Raw genomic sequence first — 25271 nt, 5'->3', positions numbered from 1 at the left:
TGTTTTGTATTGAGTGAGTTATGGTCTTTCGAATAGGAAAAGGTCGAATCTGTACGGGATAGAATCAACTCACCAATTTGCTTGACAAATCGGATTTAACAAAGCTTTGAAAGTGCTCTAATGGAGGATGATAAACACACTGCAACTATAGGTCTAACAATAGAGGCGAAGCAATAACTCTGATCCTTTTCTCATCCTCTTCTTCCTCCTCTGTTTTCCTTCCTTTCTTCCTTTCTTCTTCTCTTTTCCTTCTTCCCTTTTTCCTTCTTCTTCCTTTCTTCTTCTCCCTCTTCCACGATTTCTCTCCCTCTCTCTCTCTCTCATGTTTTTGCTAGGGGAAAAGGGAGCTCGATTCTCATATTTAAAACTCTTTGAATAATTCAAATCCTTTTATGATTCTTTCCAAAATTCTATTCCAAGTCTAATTAGCTTTTCTCCAATAAAATTATTTCAAAAGGAATCTTTAACTTAGAGTTTTTAATTAAAATCAGATTTGATAGTTTTAATCTAACTTGACTTCCTTATTTTTATAGGATTCTATTCCATGGAGATTTTCTCTTATCCTTAGAGAAAAGATTCTCTTAGTATTAAGTCTCCAACCAATGGGAGATTGCCACATCACCTCAATCCTCATCCAAAACTCAAATAAAATTTACATAGTCTATATAAATCGTCCAAGCATAAATCCTTTAAAATAATGTTATTTTATTAAATTATAATTTATTAAGCTCATAAATGTTAGGCCCGTTCACACTAGAACTAGGCCGGTTTAGGTTTAGCCCCAATTTAGGTTAAGGTTTGTTTGGTTGCACTAATTAAAAATTAACTTATTATTCAAATAGCAAATATTTATTAAATTAATTATTGATTTACTTATTAAATTATTTATTATAGAAAACTCCAAAAATGCCATTTTTAGTCTCTCTCTCTAGAAAACCTTGAAAAAGACATTTTTACCCTTTTTGGTAAAACTTTCAGAATAACTCTTGGGAACTAATCTAGACTAAGTACGGACTTATTTCAGCCTAAAAGTCAGTAAAATATTATTTTTGGTAAAAGTACTAACCCCTGGTTGGTTGTAAGGCCAAAGTGCTCTCAGGGCTTTCCCAGAAATCAGATCATCATTCCATCACTTGTATAGGATCTATATAACAGATAAAGATTTAAATTAACTCACTTATTAATCCAGGATATTACAATCCACCATCCTTATAGAACTTTCATCATCGAAATTTACAATTATTTGGATCACTAAATAAATGCGGGATATTACAATCCAAGCCCCTTAAAGAAATTTCGTCTTCGAAATTACATATCAGGATCTCTAAACTTTTGCAAATACTTGGATTGCATTTCATTTGCTTTTTCCTAGAAAGCCTCTTGAATATCATAATTCCTCCAGAGAATTATCACCAATACCATGGTACAGTCTCGTAGGACTTTCTCCTTTTGATCTAGAATCCAATAGGCGTTTCCTCAAAATATGATCACTCTCTCTAACTGCCCATCCATTTGTTGGTCGAGATAATATGTTTAGAAACTTAACCAATTTACTAAATCAGACTCCCAAAATTCAACTTTGATCAGACTATATCTATTGACTGATATAAATAATATCCAACATGGTCTACCTTAATAGATCAGAAAATCAACTTAGTTCTTGGTTAAAACGTTGAGTTACTAAGCTGAACCAAAACCAACCTATTATTCTTGAACAGCTATAGCAACATGCAACCTTAGTGAAATCAATATCTAAAAATTTCTTGATCATTATCTCTATATTTCTTACCAATTATTTATACAGAATAGGTTTGACTATAACTGGACCACTCACACTTGAGTTGGACTACCAATGAATTGAACCAGAATTGATTTGGTCCTCAATCATTCAACATCTATCCATGTAGAATCGCGCAAGCTCAAACCATTTAAATTATTTTTGTGTGTACTACATACAGTCATGTATCACATAATCTCGCATACATGCACCTTACATTGTAAGTCAAATCGTTTTTACCTTAGCATGTACAACCTATAGGTTTTCAAAAAAAAAATTTTGGTTATTACATCCTCCCCTCAAGAAAATTTCATCTCCGAAATTATGTGTACCTCAAATTTGGAGGGTCCCAGAAATCTAAGCTTAGTTTGTCCTCCAAATCAAAATCATTATTCTCATATCAAAATAATAAACACTAGCACAGTAGGAGGTTAATCAATTCATGTCAAGTATGACATCAAAATTTATCAATTCAAAAAAGGATCAAATTTGCAAGCATATCTCTACCTTTTATTTGTTGTTGACAAGACATATATACAGTGTCTGCCACAAACGTCTCTCCAAATAGTGAAGAAATATATCACTCTCATTCCACAGCTCAAGTTCACAAAAAAATATTAAAGAGTATTGTTTAAGTTCAAACCTAGGTATAATGTCTCTATGTTCAAAATCCTAAGCCACCACACTTCTAAGTTCAAGGTTCACTAAAACTCATCTCCAATAATTCTCATGTGGTTTCATAAATCAAAGTTCATCCTCAATTGATGGTGGGGGATGATTTCCAGAATTTAATAGTGCATTGCCACCACTCTGTCTCACTCTTCATGGAGGCATGGTTCTATTTTGGTCAAGTATAAAAGATCAACAACTCATACTCAAAATTGTAACTCATTAAAATTCTGTCCGTTTATAGTAGAAATTAGGAATTAAAATTTTTAAAAGTCTATTATAGTGGAAATTAATTTTTTTAGTGAAGCCTACGTTATACTTTTAAAGCATATCCAATAATCACATCAAAAAGGTTTTTCTAACTTAAGTTTCTTTGATCTCCAAAATTAGGCTCTGACTGCAAGCAGATTTCGTCCAAGAATTTTAAAATAGTCAAAAAGTGGGTTTCTCAAATCAATTATATCCCTAATTTTTATTGGATTAGTAATATTCCTAGATGTGTCTACAGTTCAAAAATCACCTCCAATTTCAACCTCTAAGTTTCTCTGTGAACCCTTTCTTTCTCAGTCTCTAGATTTTAACAGCAACTGCACAGTTTAGACTGCAGAATTTATTTGACCTACCAAATAATTCTTAAAACAATTGAAATTGTTTGGAGATCCTCCAAATATATTAATTTACTCCCAGTAAAAATTTTAGATCCAAATTTAACTCCAAAGTGAGTCAACCATCAAACTAAAAACTGGACTACTATTCTGCCCACTACCGAGAAATTTTCTAATTTGTAATATTCAAATTTGAGTTTCTAGGTTCTTCTAAGTTCAATATCAATGTCTAGGGTTCACGTTTCTAATTCTTATTTCAACCTAAAACGCCGGCTCTGATACAACTCTGTAACGTCCCCAAAGCCACCCTAGCATTTTAGGGACATTAACTGTCCACAAGATCTAAGTCTTAGGGGAATAGGAACCGGAATGTGAACCAGATTTATAAATCATCTGGTAACCTCAAAACATAAATTGCAGTGAAAGTCTCTAACCACATCCATTCAATCAATATAATAAAATTCAAGTTTTCAATAGTACTAAAAATTCAACTGACTATTACATCGTCTCAAAACCCAAATTAATCAAAGTTAAATGTTCAAAAATTCAAGTCTAAAACAGAATTTAAATCAACTTCAAGATTCAATCCTAATGATGTATTCTTCACAATCATAAGCTTCATCCTCATGATTCTTCACACAGGTCTGATCAATGTCTACGGTTTCTCCATCTGAAACATAATTGGGGTAAGCTTCGGGAAGAAACTTAGCAAGATAACATCTAAACCTCATACGAACATTTTAAAAACATGCACTATAACAGAGTTGAAAAAATATATATATAAATTTAGGGTTACTCATCCGTATAGCAAATTTCACAAAAATAAAAACATCGCATATACATAATCAAGTACCAATACCATGTTTACACCTGGCCAGAAGCATAACCACTTTATCAATTTTAATCATGAACATGCACATCAATTTAATCACAAACATCTGCCTTGTACCGTACTACAAGCGTAGCTCACTCACCAAAGGTGAGGACGAGAAGTATCTCCACCATACTACAGGCTCATCTTCTCAATCACAATTCAATAAAAAAAAAATTCCATACATCCATAAGCATGCAAAGGATTGTCATGAAACCATAATCATGAAGAATATCATCATAACATCCTTCTCACTATATCTTATGCTGTTATGCTCATAAATCAATGTATTTTTCAACATAATTTTCTCAAATCAAGTTGTTAAACACATGCTTGTAAAATCAAAATTTTAAAGCCTTTGCTAGCCTTTGAAAATTGTTTTCTATGGTTGCCAAGTGTAGTTGGATCTTCTTGGATTGGTTCTAGGTGTAAATTTGGTAAAACCTCAATCCTTCAATATTTTGAGAAATCTTCAAGTTGGTACTTAATCCTTTATGTGCTCTAGAATCTCATAGGAATTTATCCCATTAACATATCTTCAAGTACATTTTCCATTTTCTTTCCAATGGTTGCCAAAATTGCTTGATATTTATCTCATTGTCTTATCTTCAAACATCTCCTCTTATTTGTAAGCTTATTGATAAAACTCTTGAAATCTATCTTTTATTTCCAAGCAATTCATTCACTTGATATATCCTCAATGCATTACTTGTTTTTGGGATTATTTGTAAAATCCTTAGTATTTATCCCGTTTTTCCTCAAATAAAATAAATAAATCCTTATCTCTTGTTGGGGTATTCCTCCCCAAATCACTTATTTGTTAATCATTAATTAAAACATATAGTAATAAGAAACACATATGTTGTTTGTGTAGGCCTCATTGTTCACCTCTAAGCACACTAGGGATCTCATGTGGACTTCATGTATGAATGGATCTTGCCTCTTTTCTTCTCAACATATCTCCATTGGTATCCATATTTCACATTCTATGTCCTCATCATTCACATGTGTATATTTAATTTTCCCCATTATGTATAGCCTTCTTTTTAAATCATTTCCATATCATTTAAGCCTTATACTCCTATAATTAGTTTGCCCTTTGTTTGTTATCATTCCAATTGGGCTTACATTTACTGTCCTTCTTTGGTTTGTGCCCTTATTGTGTAGGTAATCAAATCATGGGCCCAAAGAGAAGGAGAGATCTATCCATTGTGCAAGCTATTCTCATTGCTTACAATGTGCACCGGTTTACCTCCGAAAAGACCGAAGGGGTCTACAGGGAACATCTCTTCAACAGGAAGATTCTGGTGGAGAGATACGTAACAGTAGAGAAGCTTCTAGCCTACAAGGTGAGGGCTAGGTTTCAGAGACTGCAGTGGACCAACATGCTCATCCAACTAGACGTCTACTATCCAACATTATTCAAGGAGTTTTATGCGAATTTGGTCTTGACCAAGGAGGAAGATGATGAGTACAAGCTGACTTCCTATATAAAGGGAGTGGTCATTGGTTTCACCGCAACCGTGTTAGGGATTCTTCTCAGTGTTCCTTTAGAGGGTGAGCAAGTATACTATCCTCCAGGCAATCATCCAGACAAATGCCTGCATTCAGATGAGAGCAGGAAATTATTCAAGGTCCTCACCAATGACAACTATGAGGAGAATGTTGACTGATGAGCACATTTACGTGTGAAATCTTAGGGCATAAAGCATACATTTTACCACATTGGACAGAGTTACTTCGGTGCTTTCTTGTGCTTTTCAGGTTTTAGGTGAATTCTTGTGAAAATGGAGCAAAAGATGCTAAGAATAGCCGGAAGCGTCCAGGAGTCAAGAAAATCAAGGTTGGATTGAGCACTGAAAGAATCACGCCAATCAATCAAATTTGAATGTGATTATAGTGGGCTCCTTAGCATAATTTTGAGGTGTTAATAGTATGGATGCGTAGCCCGTCGAGTCAGCTTCGTAACGGTTCAAACGGCACTTGATTCCGAGTTGAAACGAAGAAGTTACAGTCGTTTTCGTGGACAGAGGTTTATTTGTAATTATTGATAGTCGGCCAGGGACAAAATAAAGTAAAAGTTCGGATTCCAGGGGCCTTAGCGAATTATCAAAAGTTATCTTTCTGTCAGCCGAAAGATTCCATTTGGAAGGCTCGGGAGCAGTCCAACTTCAACTTGAGATATCTTGGGCTCCCGAACTCTAAATTGGACGAAATTTGGGTCAATTTTGGGTGATTTTTTGCAGGGAATGCAATAGTGAGGCCCATATAAGCATCCCATTCTCCATATTTTTTGAAGGACAGATTTGATATTTCATTAATTGTGAGTGGAATCCTAGTCATCACCCTTGCTCTCTCTCTCCTCCAACTTCCCAAGGGCACTTTTGGAATTCTACTTGAGATAGATTTATTTTGAAAAATTTTTTCTCACCTATGGAAGGTTGAAAGGTCAAAGATGCTTTGATCTCATTGCTTGGAGAAGATATCTACAAAGAAAATGAAGCACTTGTTAGAATTGGAAGTTTACTTTTCTAGAAATAGAAGGTTTATGTAGCTAGGATTTTTTGTATTTTCTTCTTTCTATTTTTTTTTTCTTGGGATTCAAGGCATTGTAAAGGAGGAAGGAGAAGAGAATATTCTCTTTTCTTAGGGAATATTTCTCCTACCACTTCTCTCTTCTCTCTTCTCCCTTCCCCCTATAAATACCCCTTGCCCTTTGAATTGTAACAAGTTAGTTTTTAGTTCAGTTTTTAGTTAATTTCTAGTTCAATTTTAATTCAGTTTTTAGTGTAGTTTTTAGTTCAATTAATTAATGAAATTTCTTCTTCTCTTCTTCTAGTTTTTGGCTTTCTAAGTTCTAGTTTGATTTCATGCTTTCAATTTCATGGTTGTGATGCTTTTGATTCATGCTTTAATTTTATCTCTTCAATATGGTTGTAATAATTCTAGTATAGTTTCAAGCTTTCTAGTCTAAGTCTCTAAGTTGAAGACAAGACTTGGAGATTTAGAAGAGGAAGCAATTTTAGTCCGGTTCAAGCACATCCAGGTTTTCATTCTCTAAACCCTTAATCTCATTCTCCCTCTCCTCTATCTCTCTCTATCTTCTTCTTCTTCTCCCTCTATTTCTTTTATTTTTTTTATATGGTTGTGGTTTGTAGATGCACTTTTATTCCATTATTCCTTTTTATGTGGTTATTATATGTGGCTGCATTTTTATTCCTTTCAATTTACGTTAGTTTGATAGGTTAGATGTTAATGTGTTAGGACGCCAATTTAATCCCTTAATTTTGTTAGATGCTTATAAGTTAGGACACATCAATTTTCATTAGTTTAATTAGTTTAATGTAACACTTTATTTGGTTCACTTTGCATTACTTTAAAGTTAATTAAATGGAGTGGCGTATATCTCCTTGTGTTCGACCCATAGCTACGATTGACCCGTATGCTTGTGGTATTATTTTAGCTCAAACAAGTTTTTGGTGCCGTTGCAGGGGAGATTATTGTCCACTTTATTTTTTTGAGTTTTAAGTAATTCGGAGTGCTTAGTTTCTTGTCTTTTTCCCTTTTCTTCTCAAAAAAAAAAATAGTTTTTAAAAACCTCATCTTGTTTCTCTTCTGTTTCAAAGACTATGCGCCCAATCTAAAGTCCTTCATATGCCCAAACCCAGCCTCTTTTGGTGTCCCTCATAGGATTTGGTTGCCTATGACGCTGCATCTTGACTTGGTTGGGTGGAATGGCATATGACTTATCTTTGGAGGTGACCAACTTTGATAACAGGAAAGCGACATAGTGAGTGCCTTAGAAACAGAAATGTATAGTAGTCCTCCACTCTACATTAGAATCCAATTGGAGTTGCCCATAGGTGGCTCTTGAAGACTATACGGGTTCCCTTGCTGTCAACCTATATGGCAACCTTACAGCTTTGGAACCATTGTTTCAATTTTTGAGGCCAATGCACCAACTGTCTATTTATTCCCTCATGTTTTTAGTGAATTTTTTCTAGTCTTTTATTTTTCTTTAATTTTTCTAAGGGAGACCTCAATTTGGGATAGGTGATTAGTTTAGAATAATGGGAGATACACTTCCACCTATGACTTTGGGGGAAAGGTGGAACTATGCTAAGGCAACTATGACTTTGGGGGAAAGGTGAAACTATGCTAAGGCAACCATAACTTTGGGGGAAATGTTTAAATAGACTAGGGCAGCCAAAAGTAGAGAGTTAGAGAACAACTTTGCACCACCCTAGTACAATTTTGTTCCCCAACCCAACTATGGGCTTTCAAAAAATTTTGACTAGTCTCATCCCCAGGCTATCCATGTTATGGACGGATGCCCTAATCTTTATGGGGGGAGCTATGGAGATGAGCATGTGAGTCCTCTATTTCAATACAATTCTTTTGGCACTTACAATCAGGGGTGGAGTGATCATCCCAATTTCTTATGGGATCAATGGAATAACCAAGCTGGACCACCCAATTTCCAATACCATGGTCAGTTTGGTCCTCCAATGCCCAACCCTCCATTGAATCTCAATGAGCCACCTCTCCTTGAACCATATCACCAACCCCCTAAGTTTCAAAGCATGGGTGAGGAGGCCAGACTGAGTGAGCTTGAGAAACACATAGCCCTTCTCACAACAAGCCAAAATACCATGGAGAAGCAACTCTCTCAATTGATAACCATGGTGTAAGAGGAAGAAATGGGTACATTACCTAGTCAACCTGAACCGCCCCATCCCCAGTTTAGTGATGTTGAAAGTCCACCACCCCAGTTTGAAATTAATGAGAGTCCACCCCAACAAACTGATCGTCAAGATGATTTATTTGTTGAGATTGAGTCTCCTGAAGATGTTAGTAAAGCGAGGTTTGATGAGCTACCTAGGGGCGTCCAACTTTTGCCTGAAATTTTTTATTTTAGTACGCCTAGTGTTTCTACTAATTTAGAATCAGATTTTCATGATAGCATAGAAACCCTGGAAATTCGATCTCCCTCTCTCTCTTTGGAAAACCCAGTTGACTGTCATACTAAGGATTGTTTTATCCCACATATTGATTTGTCCAAACCTCTTAGGTTTGATGATTTTATTGAGGAGGACAATGTTAGTCATGATGCTTTTGAAGCAAATTATTGTGATCCTTATTTGGCAAACCAAGTTTTGCAAAGGACAGATAATTGTATTGCTAGGATTAATTTGAGTAAACCTCCCATTTTTTATAATTATTTTGATGAGGTTATTCATAATCCGTTTTATGCTTACTGTGATCCATTCTTGGTTGGTTTTTACAATAATGACATGTGTTCTACATTACAAACGGGAGAGAATGGGGGGATTTATGGCCTGAGTTTTAATGCTTTCATTTTCCACTGTCCAATGTGGACAGATTTTTCTATTGGATATTTCTCAGTTGTGCTTAACTTCCATATTATTTCTTGCTTTACTAAAATTTGTGGTCGAGTATTTTCTAGTTTTGAAGCTCTTTCTACCTTTACCGGCCATGGATTGAGATTTCTGTTGATGCTCCTAGCACTTTTTGTAGAGCTCATGACTCATCATGATCCTCTTTGTCGATTATATTTGGTAAGCCCTCTAATATCCTCCCTTGTCCTTATTCTTTATTTATTTATTTTTTTTTACATGCATTGAGGACACTGCATGAATTAAGTGTGTGGGGGGTGTGTTGGGCTTAATTGGTGAATTTTGATTGTGGTGCTAGTTTGGTGTTGTGCATACGTTTCTTTGATTGCAAAGAGAGAGAGAGGGAATTAGGTGCCCTAGCATGCGAAATAATAAAAAAATCCCTTTTCAAGGACAGTAGTTGGTTTGTATCTGGTGATAGGGATTGAATTGAAAAATATGAGCATTATTTCATTTGATGGTTAGATTCCTCTATGTGTTTTATGGACCCCTTGTTCTTTTGGCTAGTAGTTGAGACCAATTTGTTTGTGGCAAGGCAATGCATGAAAGTGAATGAAGAAAAAAAAAGTGAAAGAAAAAAGAAAGAAAGAGAAAAGAAAGTGGAATTCCTTGGGACTAGACAGGGCACTGTGCCTCATGAAGCAGGGTGACTTGATCGAAATTCCTTGGAAGGAAACTCAAAAGCTCTTGCATCAATGTCTCAAAGTCTTTATGGATATATGCAAAAAGCGAAGCTACCAAGTATTTGGGTGTCTGGTGTATGCTCCACTATATCATTCAGAGAACAGTAGTAGAGTAGAAATAGAGTTTTCTGTTGTGAAAGAAAAGCTTAATGCTGAAAAGCCTGAAAAGAAAGTATGGTAAAAAAATACTCAAACCCTAAGTCTTTGGTTCCATCGATGCTATGAGTGGTTTACCTGAAGGTGAGTAATGTTTAGAAAATATGAGGAGATCCCTTAATCTTGATGCATGCTTGTTACTTGAATTGATGTGGGGTGATAAAATTCAAGTGTGGGGGAACCTTTGGCTCCTGATCTTTAGTTGAGCACTTTTTGGGATTATGTGCACTGTCCTACTTATGCCATGATTAAAATTTGTAGCATTCATTTACCATTGAATTTTGGTGTATATTCACTGCAAACACCCACGAGACACAACTCATCCACTAGCGATAACCTAGGGATTCAAAGGCTTGTTGCACATGCTAGGTGCAATCGTGATTCCTACGAAAGTGAGTTAGGATTTTTTGCATTCTAGATTAGTTTTTCTTTTGCTTTACTTGAGGACAAGTAACGTTCAAGTGTGGGGGAATTTGATGAGCATATTTATGTGTGAAATCTTAGGGCATAAAGCATATATTTTACCACATTGGACAGAGTTACTTCGATGCTTTCTTGTGCTTTTCAGGTTTTAGGTGAATTCTTGTGAAAATGGAGCAAAAGATGCTAAGAATAGCCGGAAGCGCCCAGGAGTTGAGAATGTTGACCTTACCAAGTTTCCTCCTTCACAGCGTGTTCTGATTTTCATAGCCAAGACTAATTTGGCTCCTTCCAAAGCTCATAGCACTCTTCCCCCTCTGATGTCTGCTGTTCTGGCCCACTCTCTATATGCTGGTCAGCCTATCTGTTTGCCTTACGTGGTCATGCAGTATATGGCCCATGCGGTGATGAATCCTGCTCGCAACAACACCTTACCCTATGGTCGCCTGCTTACTAGGATTTTCTTATTCCTTGGGGTTGATCTTGATCATGAATCCAATGAAACAAGCACAGAGGGACCTATTGGATTCAATGCCCTGCAAAAAATAAATCTGTATTATGATTATGACAGTGCAGGTGAGCAGGTGCATTATGGGGATGGCAGAGGTAACAGGGAGGAGGATGAGGATGACAGTGATGATGACCTAGAGTTTGTGGGCTCGAAGCCTTCGATAGCGAGGACTTCTAGTGCACCCAGGGGAGGTAGCGACATCATGATGGCTATTCAGCGATTGACCTTGAGAATGGTGGACGGTTTCGACGATGCCAAGAAGCAATTCTCTGATCAGGCTCAGCGCCTAGAGGGCATCGAGCAAGAGGTGAAAGATCTCAATGCTTTCTTAGGTCGCTGAGGTAGAGGTGGTGCACCTGCCTAGCTCAGTTCTCCTCTAGCAGTTCTTTGAAGTTATTTTGATCAGCTCTTGTGTATCCGGTCTTGATGGATCTTTGTGGAACTCTTTATTTTGATCTTTTCCTTTAGTTTTCCCTTTTCTCCTTTTCTCTTCTTTTCTTCTTTCGATCAGGTGGTTTAGTGAACATTTGCAAACTTTCATTGTGGTGGATGAATGTACTCTTTAAGTTGGATGGAACAAATTAGATGTTTTGAATTGGCACAGGTGAAATCTTGTGATTTTGGGTCAGAATGGACGAAATCATACCCAAGAACGAATTTGGAACAATTGAAAATTATATATATATATATATATATATATATTCATATCTATATATGTTGTTTAATTCCTTTTGTTTAGATCATTGTGGATTGTTGTGGGTTGATCATGTTTAATCCCTTATCACTTATGAACGATAGCATATATTTACCCAACTAATATCTACTTAAGACTCAACCAAGCAGGTACATAATTATGTCTCAAAAACCTATGTTTCAAATCCTAAGTTCCATGTTGCCTATTATCATCTGGGTTCTTCTTTCAACTCCATTCAGTCTTCTCCCTAAGTCTGCACACAATCATTTATGTTTTTGAGATTTTTAATTTAGAACCTATTTGTGGAGAGTAAATTAAGAGGTTACACTGGACTGTGGTCGGTGCAGAGCATCAGTCTCTGATACCACTCTATCATGCCCTTATCCCGATATAAGATATTTTGCCATATAAAAGTATGAGTGGGACAATCACACATCATCCCAACACCTACCAGGATTGTAGACACAGTGTCCCGAGCCACAGTCCACCCTATCATCACATCTTGATAACAGAAAGGAACGTATAAAAGGAATAAACCGTTCCAGATACAGAGTTAGCAGAAGCAAAATTAAATTAAATCATGTGAAATTATAGAGCATTGGTTCTCTAATGATAACACATATTACAATTCTAACATAAGTAACCATTCATTATTAGCCCCATAAATAAACATACAGTTTATACATGATTGTGGAATGAAGACAGGAAATTAAATAATAAACAATTACCACAAGGGCACCAATCTTGGGTGTACATCTACATCCAAGTCATAGCCACCGACTCCACTTGATGCGCATCCAATGATGCTCATCCAAGTAGTACCTCCTGCATAATCAACTAAAAAAGGGTTGCACAATGGGGTTAGCTACACTAGCTAGTGAGGGAGCAAAGGGGAATATGCATACATCACACAATCAATATCAGTCAGAATGATGCATGCTACTGTTAGATCCATTTTCCACCTAACACATAATTCTATCATTAAGTATATGCTACTGTGATAACTCGGGAAACACTGAGGGTCACTTATCCTATCACCCCAGTGAGACCTCAGCTATCATAAAGGGACCAGCGTCGGTAGAAGCCATCATAACCGCCCAGTGGCAAACCCCGATAGCCATCACTACCCCAGTCCTGGCCTCTCCCATCTCCACAGACCACAGGTGCTCAAACTATCCAACATATAAACCCCTTTTGACAAGGGTCGTAGCATAAGGGGACAAGCATCCTAGCCGCCGATATACTATATGCAAGTCCTATTGTCCCAAGAGGTATTCCGGGTGCATCAACGTCCCATTCCATCTTGTACCTGGGTACCAGCATGGCACGGCACATACAGTTCAGGATGACATACACCAGTTTTCATAAATTAAATAAATTGGGGTTCCGGTACCGACACACCCGACATCGTAGTCCGATACAGTGGTGAGCATGCTATCACATTCATAACAAGTCACATTTGGATAATAATGCAATGCGCACAATGCTTATAAATATATAACAACAAGCTTAATATTAACAATTATATAATATTCAAACCCAACAAAGTCACCCAGAACCCACTCACCTAACACGGGTGTCACCATGTGTGATTGCCATGAATCTCACCTGGGCTCCCCCCAATCTATTGAGTTGGGTAGCCTAGGAATACAAAAATAATCATTGAAGTATATATAAAATGGTCCCATGCTAGGCCCTTTAGGTTAAAACCATATTTCAACCAAGACAGCACGAGCGGACTCACAGGCGGTCTCAGCAGAGGTGAGTCTGTCCCTGACTTCGTTCAGGCTAAAAAGTAAAATCAGAGTGAGCGGACCCATGAGCGAAACTTCTTACTTTAGTCCGGTGGTTGATCCGTTCGACACCTGAGACACACTTAAAAGGGAGTGGATCCACGGGCGGATGTGCTTCTTGGGTCCGCCCCTACATCCGTTTAATTCCTGAGACAGACCCGAGAGGAACAGGCTTCAGGCAGAGGCAGCAGACTTAAGTCCGTTCCTTCATCCGCTTAGGCTAAGGTGCAAGGTTTATACTGGGGGACTGATGGGCAGTACCATGATAGATGGATCCGGTCGTTCATCCACCAGCAGTCTCTTCTAAGATTGTAGAGGGCTTCAGCTCTAGCATTGAAGCTTGGAGTGCCACAAGTGTGAAACCTAACACGATGCAAAGAATAATAGAAATCGCAAAAACACAATCACACAGTGTGCACAAAGATTTACGTGGTTCGACAAAGTTGCCTACGTCCACAATGAGATGAGATCTGTTTCATTATCAATGGAGAATAGGTTACAGTCGCTCGTTCCTCACACCTCTCTTAGATTTTTCAATACTGGGAAAGAACTCTCACTATAGAATTTTAGCGAAAACCCTATACACGAAGTTTACCGAAATACCCATATAGTCCTTAAAAAGTTTTTCAAGATCAGAAGTCAAGACACCAAAACCTCAACAACAAGCTCTCAGGGACAAGGGAGAGGTGTCTAAGCCCTCCTAAGGTCACTAGGTCCTAGGTTAACCTCAAGGATTTCAAGATCCTACAAGGGTTGGGTCTCTAATTTATTCCAAAGAGTTGGGTTTTAGGTTCAAACCAAGGATTCATTGGCTATGGCTACAATTGTAACACTTAGAGGCCTAGGTCAGCATTCATTAGAGCTCCCAACTTGGGCCAAGCATCATCTTGAGTCCCAAATGGAACCCTAGGTTAGCTCAAGCTCAAGAACTACTACCAAAATCAAAGAGAAATGAGGGAGAGCTAGGTATGGGGAGTTTACCTTGGTGAGCTTCCTTCTTCCAGCCACTCTCTCCATCTATTCTTCTCCTCTTTCTCTTCTCCCTTGGGTCTGGCCAGCTTAGGAGGAGGTGTGTGGCAGCCGGGATCCTTACCATGGCTTCCATCCTCTTCCCTTCCCCTCCTATTCCTCTCCTACTTCTCCTTCTTCTTCCTTCCTTCTCTTTTCTCTTGTCTCTTCTCCTCCACGGTTTGTTAGGGAGGAGGAGAGATAAGTGAATGAGAGGGGTTTAGGTATCCTTTAAGGGGTTAGATGGGCCATAGGGTGTGTTTGGATTAGGTATCCCTGATGAGCATATTTATGTGTGAAATCTTAGGGCATAAAGCATACATTTTATCACATTGGACAGAGTTACTCTGCTTTCTTGTGCTTTTCGTGTTGTAGGTGATTTCTTGTGAAAATGGAGGAGATGATGCTAAGGAAATGTTTTTAAGCTGTTTAAAGGTGTTAATGGCTTGGATGTGTAGCCCATCGAGTCAGCTTCGTAACGGTTCAAACGGCACATGATTCCGAGTTGAAACGAAGAAGTTACTGGATGTTTCCGTAACGGCTAACTAAAATGATCTATAGGGGTTTATTTGTAATTATTGACAGTCGGCTGGGGATAAAGTGAAACGAAAGTTCAGCAGATTGCAGGGGCCTTAATGCAATTATTAGAAGTTATATTTCTTGTACCCGAAAGATTCCATTTGGAGGGCTCTGGACAGTCCAACTTCAACTTGAGATATCTTGGGCTCCCGAACTCCAAATTGGACGAAATTTGGGTCTATTTTGGGTGATTCTTCGCAAGGAACACAATGGTGAGGCCTATATAAGCACCCCATGCTCCACGTTTCCTGAAGGACAGAATGGATATTTTATTTATTCTTGAAGGAATCCTAGTCATCACCCTTACTCTCTCTCTCCTCCAACTTTTCAAGGGCACTTCAAATTCTACTTGGGATAGATTTATTTTGAAAGATATTCTCTCACCTATGGAAAGTTGAAAAATCAAAGACGTTTTGATTTTATTGCTTGGAGAAGATATCTACAAAGAAAAGGAAGCACTTGTTAGGGAATTGGAAGTTTACTTTTCTAGAAATAGAAGGTCTATGTAAACAATCTTCTTTCTTCTTCTTTCTATTTTTTCTTTTTCTTAGGATTCAAGGCATTGTAAAAGAGGAAGGAGAAGAGAATATTCTCTTTTCTTAGGGAATATTTCTCCTACACTTCCCTCTTCTCTCTTCTCTTCTCTTCCCCTATAAATACCCCTTGCCCTTTGGGTTGTAAGGAGTTAGTAGTTTTAGTTCAGTTTTTAGTTAGTTTCTAGTTCAATTTTAATTCAGTTTTTTAGTGTAATTTTTATTTCATTCACTTAGTGAAATTTTCTCTTCTTTTCCTATTTTTGGCTTAAGTTCTTAGTTTTGATTTCAAGTTCTTAGTTTTGATTTCATAAGTCTAGTTTAATGGTTGTAATAGTTTTAGTTTAAAGCTTCCTAATCTAAGTTCCTATGTTGATGACAAGACATGGAGATTTAGAAGAGGAAGCCATGGTGAGTTTATTCAAGTATTCAAGCACATCAAGGTATCTCATTCTCTAAACCCTTAATCTCATTCTCCTTTCCTCTATCTCTCTCTATCTTCTTCTTCTTCTCCCTCTATTTCTTTTATTTTTTTATATGGTTGTGGTATGTGGATGCACTTTTATTCCCTTATTTCTTTTTATGTGATTATGAAGTGTGGCTGCATTTTTATTATTCCTTTCAATTCGCTTTAGTTTGATAGGTTAGATGCTCATGCGTATAGGTTAGATGCTCATGCGTTAGGACGCCAATTTAATTCCTTAATTTTGTTAGATGCTTATGAGTTAGGATGCATTAATTTTCATTATTTTAATTAGTTTAATTTAACATTTTAATTTGGTCCACTTTGCATTACTTTTAAGTTAATTAAATAGAGTGGCGTATATCTCCTCGTGTTCGACCCGTAGCTACGATTGACCCGTACGCTTGCGGTATTATTTTAACTCAAACAATCCCCAATCACTTAGTGGCCCTTAGGTCTTTAAATGAGTTTTAGGTTAAGTCTAGGGCTTGTTTGGCCTTAGTTATGACCATTAGGTCCATTAGGTCATGTTTGGGGTGCACCTTAAGTCCATAGGACTTAATTGTCCACTAAAGTCTGTTTGGTCTAGGTTAGGGTGTATAAAACCCATTATTCACCAAAGTTAAGCCTTGTGGTCCCACTTTCATGATCCACATAACCAGCTCATGATAAGGGCAAGGGTCCATATGGTCCAAAGGTCCAATTAAGGTGTCTGGGCCACGGGAGTGTGGGTCCTATAGGAAAATAATCCAAAAAGGCTGATGACAGCACGGGCGAATCCTCGAGCGGATTCAGTAAGAGTGAGTCTGTTCATGACTCCGGTGCTGCTATCATGGCCCAAACTTCATGGAAAGTTGTGGGGCTTTGGTCCACACTTCCAAGGCTCCGAGGGGGTTCTTTTAGTAATATTTTAAGTCTAAAGTTACAGGTGTTGGCCAGTGTCATCGTGGCATTGTCCCTCAAGTAAAGGTCTAAACTGCCCCGGGGTACAAGTTATATTTGGGGTGCGGGTGTAACATTTTGGATTTTGACTGTAGAACACACCTCTAAGAACTCATCAAGATGCTTATAAGGCTCCTCATTAGCAAGTCCATAATAGAATGGTAACATCTGTATGATGCTGGACTTGATCTCATATTGAGCAGCCTGAATGGCAGGCAGCTGAATACAAGATGCAGGGGTATAGGAAGTTGGAGTGAAGTGCTCACTCAGTGGCCTTCTTGGCTGGTTTTTCGTCACCCATTTTATTACTATTATCCTTAGGTCTAGCCATAGATCACTCTATTTCTTGGTCAAGGGCAATCAGGTTGGGGTGTAAAGAATGTCGACCGTGCAAAGAGAATGTTTTTTTTTTTTGATAAGTTGCAAAGAGAATGTTAGACATACTAAAATTATCCTAATAAAGAGATTAAAAATAAAAATTCTGGAATTACGAAATTAAAACTATAACAAAGTGACACAAAAAAACTCAATCAATCCTAGCAACCGTGCTTCAGTTCCTGGACAGCGACGCCAAAATTTGATCGTGTCGTTAACCGGTCAAAATTGAACCCTAAATTAATCTAGCAAGTAGCAAGTAAAGGGTCGATCTACGGGGAACTAGAAGGCTAAATTACTAAGATGATAAGATGAAAGTGATTGAAATTAAATTACAATAAATCTTATTTTAAAACTACAAACAAAAGAAACAAATCTATGCTAACAACGATATGCAAATACGGGAGAAGACTATCTTTAGGGTTCGAATCCCCAATGGATAGCTATTCAATTCGGTTGCATGCTTTGGTTTATTATAACCACAGGCCTAATAATACCATAGAATGTAGGGTTCCTCCTAGGTATGGACTATCTTGACGAGTACTATCATCCTTCGCTTATAGGGCTTGGCACGCTTACTTCGTTCAGCTATAATCCATCCTTGGTACAACCACATAAGAATAAAATACCATTGCTTGAATGAAAAATAATGAATCACAGAAATAGAATTTTCCAACTAAATACATCTATTAAAATCATCCAAACAGGGATGGGGTCTCAACATCAAGCAATCAAGAATGCAAACCAGAATTTTAAATAACAAACACCATTAGTTCATCTACACCTAAAGATAGGGGGGATTTAGCCAATAATGGTGCCAAGAGACAAAGGGCAGCAATTGTGATGATTATCCATGGAGATGAAGCTGCTGGAACGGTGATCACTCCCTCCTCCCTTTGCTGAACCTAAGATCCAAAAAAAAAAAAAAACAAACAAACAAAAGAAGAAAGAGGGAAATAGAGAGAAGAAGACCAAGCATGGTTTAATGGATTGGAATTGGAATGGAAAAATCCCCCTCCCAATCTGTCCATAGGTGTTATATATCTATTGTTTTTAAAAAGAATTTAATAAAATTAAATAATAAAAAATAAAAAAAAAAGAGAATGTGAGAGATAGAGGATAGGGAGAGACATAGATGTAGTGAGGAATTTGGGAAATAGGGGTAATGTTTGTAAGGGAGATGGAAGAGAGGTTAGGCATGTAGAAGGGGATTAGGGATATGGGAGTTAGTTAGGTATTAGATGAGGGAAGGTGAGGTGGCAGCATATGGGGTTAGGAGAGGTAGAAACGTGAGAGAGAGATTAGGTGGAATTTTAAAAATCAAACTAAGATAAAGGTAAAGGGACCGGATTGGAATGGGAGAGTAAATGTAATACCAATGCCCAAAATATAAGGGTAATTTGGACTTTTCACTCTGTGTGCAGAATCTGTACCAATGGACCAATGAAGGGAGAAATTTTGATTGTTAGCATGCACACTAGAGGTAAAACCTTGCTAGTATTTTATTAGTGTTACTGTAGGGTATGCTTGTTTATTTATTTATTTTTCCTTCTTGGTGCATGATTATATGTGGATAGTATCCAAATATATTTATTTATAAGTTTATTAACATCTAAGAGAGGTTAGCCTAATGGTTAGGACCCTATATGGAATTAAGGAGGTCTAAGGATCAATTCTTGAGGGAAGCAGTTGAAAGGAATTTTATTCATTTTTCTTTGGATAGCTTGGTGGACACAATATTGACTTTTGACATAGATACTATGGATCGATATTGAAAGAAAAAGAGAGATTCCCTTGTCAAGGTGTACTTGAGAAGTTGAGATAGATTAATGGAAGGGAGAGAATTAAGAAACTTAAAGTTTAATGAATTAATAAACTGTAAAATAAATTAAGAGATTAAAACTTAAAATCTAATTAAAAGGAATTTGAAACTTATTTAAAAAAAAATAAAGAAAAAGAAGTAAAGAAGAAATAAAGAAGAAAGAAGAAGAAATAAAGAACAAATAAAGAAGAAATGAAGAAGAAGAAATAAGGAGAAAAAGAGAGAAGGAGAGAAAGTTTTACATAAGAGCAAGAGAGAAGGCTTTATTGGACTTGTCTTTTTCAAAAGGTATACATTTAATGTTCTCATACTCTATTTCATGATCATTTGAATAAAGTAGATTGATTCTTGAGGTTGTATTGTTACAGTGTACAGTTTTGGACAGATTCTGTCCGCTGTTAGAAAAAAGAAATTGTATTTCTTAATCAATGAGGATTTTGGACCCCCGTTTTGGTGGGATTATAGATGACATACAGATAGAATATTGCTTTAAATTTGAGGCCCATCCAATTTCGTTTGGTATCCCATCTGAATGAGAACTTGGGGCTAGTCTGCTGTCTTGGCAGAATTTGAACCTGAACTTAGGAATAATGAAAGCCCAACTAATATTTGGAATTTAGACTTTAAATTTGGTGTGAATCATTATTATTTAGTCTAGTTTAATAAAAAAAAATCGGATTAAATTAGGTTTGGGATATGATATTTATGTTTCTTTTAAATTTGTTGCGCAAATTATGGCTGAATCTGTGCACTAAGATTGAAATAAATGATTTAAATATAAAATATGAGAATTTGGAGATGATTTTTGGTGGAAATCTTGGTGTTAGGGTATATTGGTCCCCTGTAAATTTTTAGAGTCTCTAGATATGTACAAGTAGGAGAAATATTATATTTTGAGGGTTGTCCGTGTTTACAAGTTGGGTACAACTTTATAGGGGTACATAAACCTATTGATTTTGCTATTTATGATCCATGTAAGAGATATTGGATCGTTATTTTTGTGATTTGAAGTGCAGTGAGAATTGATTTAAAACTTTCTAAGGTGAGTGAGACCCCGTAGAACCTATGTATTATTTGCATATACAAATCTCTTTTCTTTGATTTGTTGTTTTATGAAATTTCATGATTTGGAACAACATGACTATTTGTGCATAATTGTCTTGAAGTCTATTTTGAAGTATTATGCATGTTTTGAAATACAATTTGATTTCTATTGAAAGAATGCATGAGTTTTACTTTATTAAAAGCATAATGAGACTTGTCATTGTATAAGATACGATTTGAATATAATATTGTTGGACTGCAACCCTTCCAACAGGGGGTTATGCGTTGGGGTGGATTGTTGAGCACAGAAGTGAGGCAAGAGCATGACGTTTAAGGACATGGTCTGGTTCTGTGAACCAAGAGCTCGAAGCTCACAATTCCATTATGTTTAGGTATGTGAACTGGGGGGTGAGATAAGAGCGTGACGTTTAAGGAACGTAGTTTCCCCTCCATAGGAGCCCGTTACCGGTTCTATGAGCCAAGAGCCTGAGTCCCATCCTATTGATTATATTGGTGATATGTTGATTTTTTAGCAATGCCATTTTATGAGCCTACTGAGGCTATTAATTGGAATTGGATTTATGAACATTTGAACTCATGACATGTTTTACTGGAATTTATGATATTTTCAGATTTATATAACATACGTTTTTAGATTTTATTACATTTTTGGATATGCATCTGTTTATCAATATTTATGTTCTGTTTTACCTTACTCATTAAGCTTTTCCCAAGCTTACCCCTTTATTTAACCACACAGAGAACGAGAGTCAGGAGCCATGCTCGTGTGATGAGTGCACTGGAGTTGTTGGAGGAGATGATACTCAAATTGGGGATGATTAGAAAATTTATGGAATCATTTACCTTCTTTTATTTGGGACAGTTGTAATGAGTTGACCTTGATACATGATTTGTTTTAATATTTGGATGGATGGATATAATAAGGATTTATTCTTACTTTTAGTTGTAGTGCCACCAACACCTTAGTTTTAAATATTCGAATTCATATTAATTGAATGCTGAATTTAACTATTTAAGTCTTTCGTTGTGTTATATGATGGTATTATTGAGGATTTATTTGGAGATTATGACTAATGGTTCAATTTTGGTTCATCTATCTAAAACTATTTCGATCTTGTCGATTTGTGTGATGACCCTTACCCCTAGGCCAGTTTGGTTGCGTTACAGCGGTGGTATCAGAGTGGAGTTTTAGAGTAGAGTATGAACTAGAATTGGTGGCAAAGGATCTTAATCATAGAGATATTACACCTAGGATTAAACCCCTATCAATAGGGTACTTTGTCTTGGTTTCCTGTGTACTAGAAATTTTGGCATGGGAGTAATATATTGCTTTGAACTAAAGTGTACCTCTTATTGTTAGGTACAATGCCTCCCCGTAGAGGACGCTCAATTCCTCCACCACCACCATCAACTGAGGAGAATCTACCCCCACCACCACTTATTGTACCTGGGGTTACGCCACAGGATTTTGTGGGAGCCTTTACAAATTTTATGAATTTTGTGCAACAACAGACTACAATTGGCTCTAACCAACCACAACCTGGCCAACAAGCCCCAAGGAGAGAGGATACTAGTAGGGTGATGGAAAAGTTTAAGAAATTGGGACCACTGGTCTTCAAGGGAGTGAGTACAGATCCCTTGTGGCCATCAGTTTAGGTTCACAAGATGGAGAAGATCTTCAGAGTCTTGGAGTGCACCGACCACCAAAAGGTCACTTGCGCCACATTCATGCTGCAGGGAGAAGCCAATATGTGGTGGAAGACTTCTAGGCAGATTCTGGAAGCCCAAGATCCAGTAATTACATGGGCGAGATTCTTAGAGGCCTTCTACGAGAACTTCTTCCCTGAAAGCCTTAGGGAGAGAAAGGAGGTGGAGTTTTTACATTTGACTCAGGGATCAGATTCAGTGATGGCCTACAAAAAGAAATTTGAAGAATTAGCTTGGTTTGCACCTACACACATTGATACTGATGCTAAGAAGGCTAAGAAGTTTTTGAGAAGTTTGAATCCCCAATTGAAGGGATCAATCGTAGTATTGAAGCTGAGATCATATGCTGAGGTGCTAGAGAGAGCATTATTATTGGAGGATAGTTAAAGGGGTACTATACAGGGCAACTCGAGTAAGGTACAGGGAAAGAGGACTATTGACAGTCAGCACTCTAGGGATGATAGACCCCAGAGGCATCAGAGGACTCACTATGAGCAGACCACACAGACTCCTTGTCGTACCTGTGGCAAGCATCATAGTGGGTAGTGTAGGCAGAATTCTGATAATTGCTATAGATGTGGACGACGAGGTCACATGGTAAAGGACTACCCTACGTCATTACCTCGTGAAGCACCACGTCTGGGACAACAAACAACACCACCGCAGAGGCAGGATCAGATACAATCGTATGGGCAGCAGCAGATACCATAGAGGTTACCATATCAGGGGCAACCTCCATATCAGACATAGTAGGGACAACAACAGCCCTTGAGGCATCAACAAAAGCAGAAACATCAGACTGTACAGACAGTTGAAACACAAAAGGCTCAGGCCAGAGTTTTGCTTTGATGACAGAGGATGTTGAGGCTTCACCCACAGTGGTTACAGGTAAACCTATATCTAAGGATTTGATTTACAGTATAACTGATGACTTCTTTGAGTGATTGATGAATTGCATCTAAAACTAGAAAATGAAAACTAAAACCTAGAACATCTTTCAGGTACACTGAACATTTCTACCATATCTGCCAATGTATTATTTGACTCGGGTTCGACACACTCCTTTCTATCTAAATCATTTTTTGAGAAGACTAGTGTTGACCCTAGACCATTGAAACCCTCCTTATTGGTGACCCTACCATCTGAAGAGAATTTGGTTGTAATGAGTCTTGTTTGATTCAGATAGAGAGTAGAGAGATGCCAGCAAACTTAATTCTTCTAGACATGACAGACTTTGATGTCATACTTGGCATGGACTGGTTGTCTACTTACCATGTCAGTATACAATGTTATGAGAAGGAGATAGTTTTTAAACCCAAGAATGAGACTAAATTTAAGTTTAGTGGGTTAAGGACGGGTAAACCTGCATCGCCCCTGATATCAACAGTGCGTGCAAGGAAGTTACTTGCTCAAGGTTGCCATGGATTTTTGGCTTCTCTAGTTGATTTAAAGAAAGAGGAGCGACAGTTGGAGGATATCCATATCGTTAGGGACTTTCCAGATGTGTTCCCTAATGACCTTGTTGGGTTACCACCCGATAGGGAATTGGAGTTTACCATTGATCTAGCACCCGGTATGGCACCGATCTCTAAAGCACCATACCGAATGGCACCATTAGAATTGAAAGAGCTGAAAGAGCTGAAAGATCAGCTGCAAGAATTATTAGAGAAAGGGTATATTAGACCTAGTGTGTCTCCTTGGGGAGCACCAGTTTTATTTGTGAAGAAAAAGGATGGGACCTTGAGATTGTGCATTAACTACAAAGAACTGAATAAGGTGACCATCAAGAACAGATACCCTTTACCCCGGATCGATGATTTGTTCGATCAGTTGCAGGGTGCAAGTGTCTTTTCCAAGATTGATTTGAGATCTAGGTACCATCAGTTGAAGATCAAGGGTGAAGACATACCAAAGACTGCATTCAGGACCCATTATGGCCACTATGAATTTGTGGTTATGCCATTTGGGTTGACTAATGCACCAACTGCATTTATGGACTTGATGAACCGGGTGTTCCATGACTTCCTAGACAGATTTGTTATTGTGTTTATCGATGATATCTTGATATATTCTAAGAACAAGGAAGATCATGAGGAACATTTAAGGACTGTACTACAGAAACTCAGAGAAAAATAGTTGTATGCCAAGCTAAGCAAGTGCGATTTTTGGCTCAACCAAGTTGCATTTCTGGGTCATGTTATATCAGCTAGTGGGATTTCAGTTGATCCTGCTAAAGTGAAGGCAGTTACAAATTGGGCTAGGCCAACCACAGTTACTGAGATCAGAAGCTTTTTGCGTTTGGCTGGTTATTACAGAAGGTTTATTGAAGGATTCTCCAAAATTGCTATACCTTTGACTAAACTTACCAGGAAGGGTGTGAAATTTGATTGGTTAGAGGAATGTGAGAAAAGTTTTCAAGAATTGAAGCACAGATTGGTGATAGCACCAGTTTTGACGATACCAGTAGGAACTGAAGGGATGGTTATTCATAGTGATGCTTCACACAGAGGTTTGGGATGCGTACTTATGCAATATGGCAAGGTGGTAGCCTACGCTTTGAGGCAATTGAAAAATCATGAGAAGAACTATCCCACACATGATTTAGAACTGGCAGCGGTGGTGTTCGGTAAAAATTTGGCGGCACTACTTGTGTGGTGAGAAGTGTGAGATTTACACAGATCACAAGAGTCTAAAGTACTTCTTTACCCAGAAAGAACTGAGCATGAGACAAAGACGGTGGTTAGAGCTAATAAAAGACTATGATTGTGACATTCACCACCACCCAGGGAAGGTGAATGTGGTTACAGATGCATCGAGTAGAAAGTCACAAGGACTTTCAGCAGCCATTTTGACTGAATAAATATAACTTCAGCAGGACATCAGGAGCCTGGAACTAGAACTTATTGTCAATTGCTCCACATCGTTATTTGTCAAATTGACTATCAAACCATCATTGATTGACCAAATTAAATCAGCTTAGACTATAGACCCTTACTTGATGAAGGTCAGAGGTAAAATCAAAGTAGGAAAACAAACACAATTCCAGTTGACAGAGGACGGGGTTGTGATGTATGGCACTCACTTGTGTATACCAAATGACACTGAGCTGAGAGATTTAATTTTGAAGGAGGCTCATCATTCTCCTTACACCATTCATCCGGGCAGTACCAAGATGTACCGA

General features: G+C 37.6%; 1 protein-coding gene across 1 annotated transcript; it reads left to right on the top strand.

Annotated features, from left to right (window-relative positions):
• The first annotated feature begins 22048 nt into the window (after positions 1-22048).
• LOC122665690 lies at positions 22049-22477 on the top strand. Its single transcript, XM_043861841.1, has one exon. It carries the CDS (start codon positions 22049-22051, stop codon positions 22475-22477), a length of 429 nt encoding a protein of 142 aa, XP_043717776.1.
• The last annotated feature ends 2794 nt before the right edge of the window (positions 22478-25271 follow it).

The sequence above is a fragment of the Telopea speciosissima genome, chromosome 6 (genome assembly GCF_018873765.1).
Source record: "Telopea speciosissima isolate NSW1024214 ecotype Mountain lineage chromosome 6, Tspe_v1, whole genome shotgun sequence".
Lineage (NCBI taxonomy): Eukaryota > Viridiplantae > Streptophyta > Magnoliopsida > Proteales > Proteaceae > Telopea > Telopea speciosissima.
Note: the sequence above shows the minus strand (reverse complement) of the source record. Positions and strands in the feature narration are given on the sequence as shown.

What these genes read in the sequence shown, in the direction of transcription:
- LOC122665690 (XM_043861841.1), top strand. Translation starts at nt 22,049, where the DNA reads ATGGAGAAGATCTTCAGAGTCTTGGAGTGCACCGACCACCAAAAGGTC.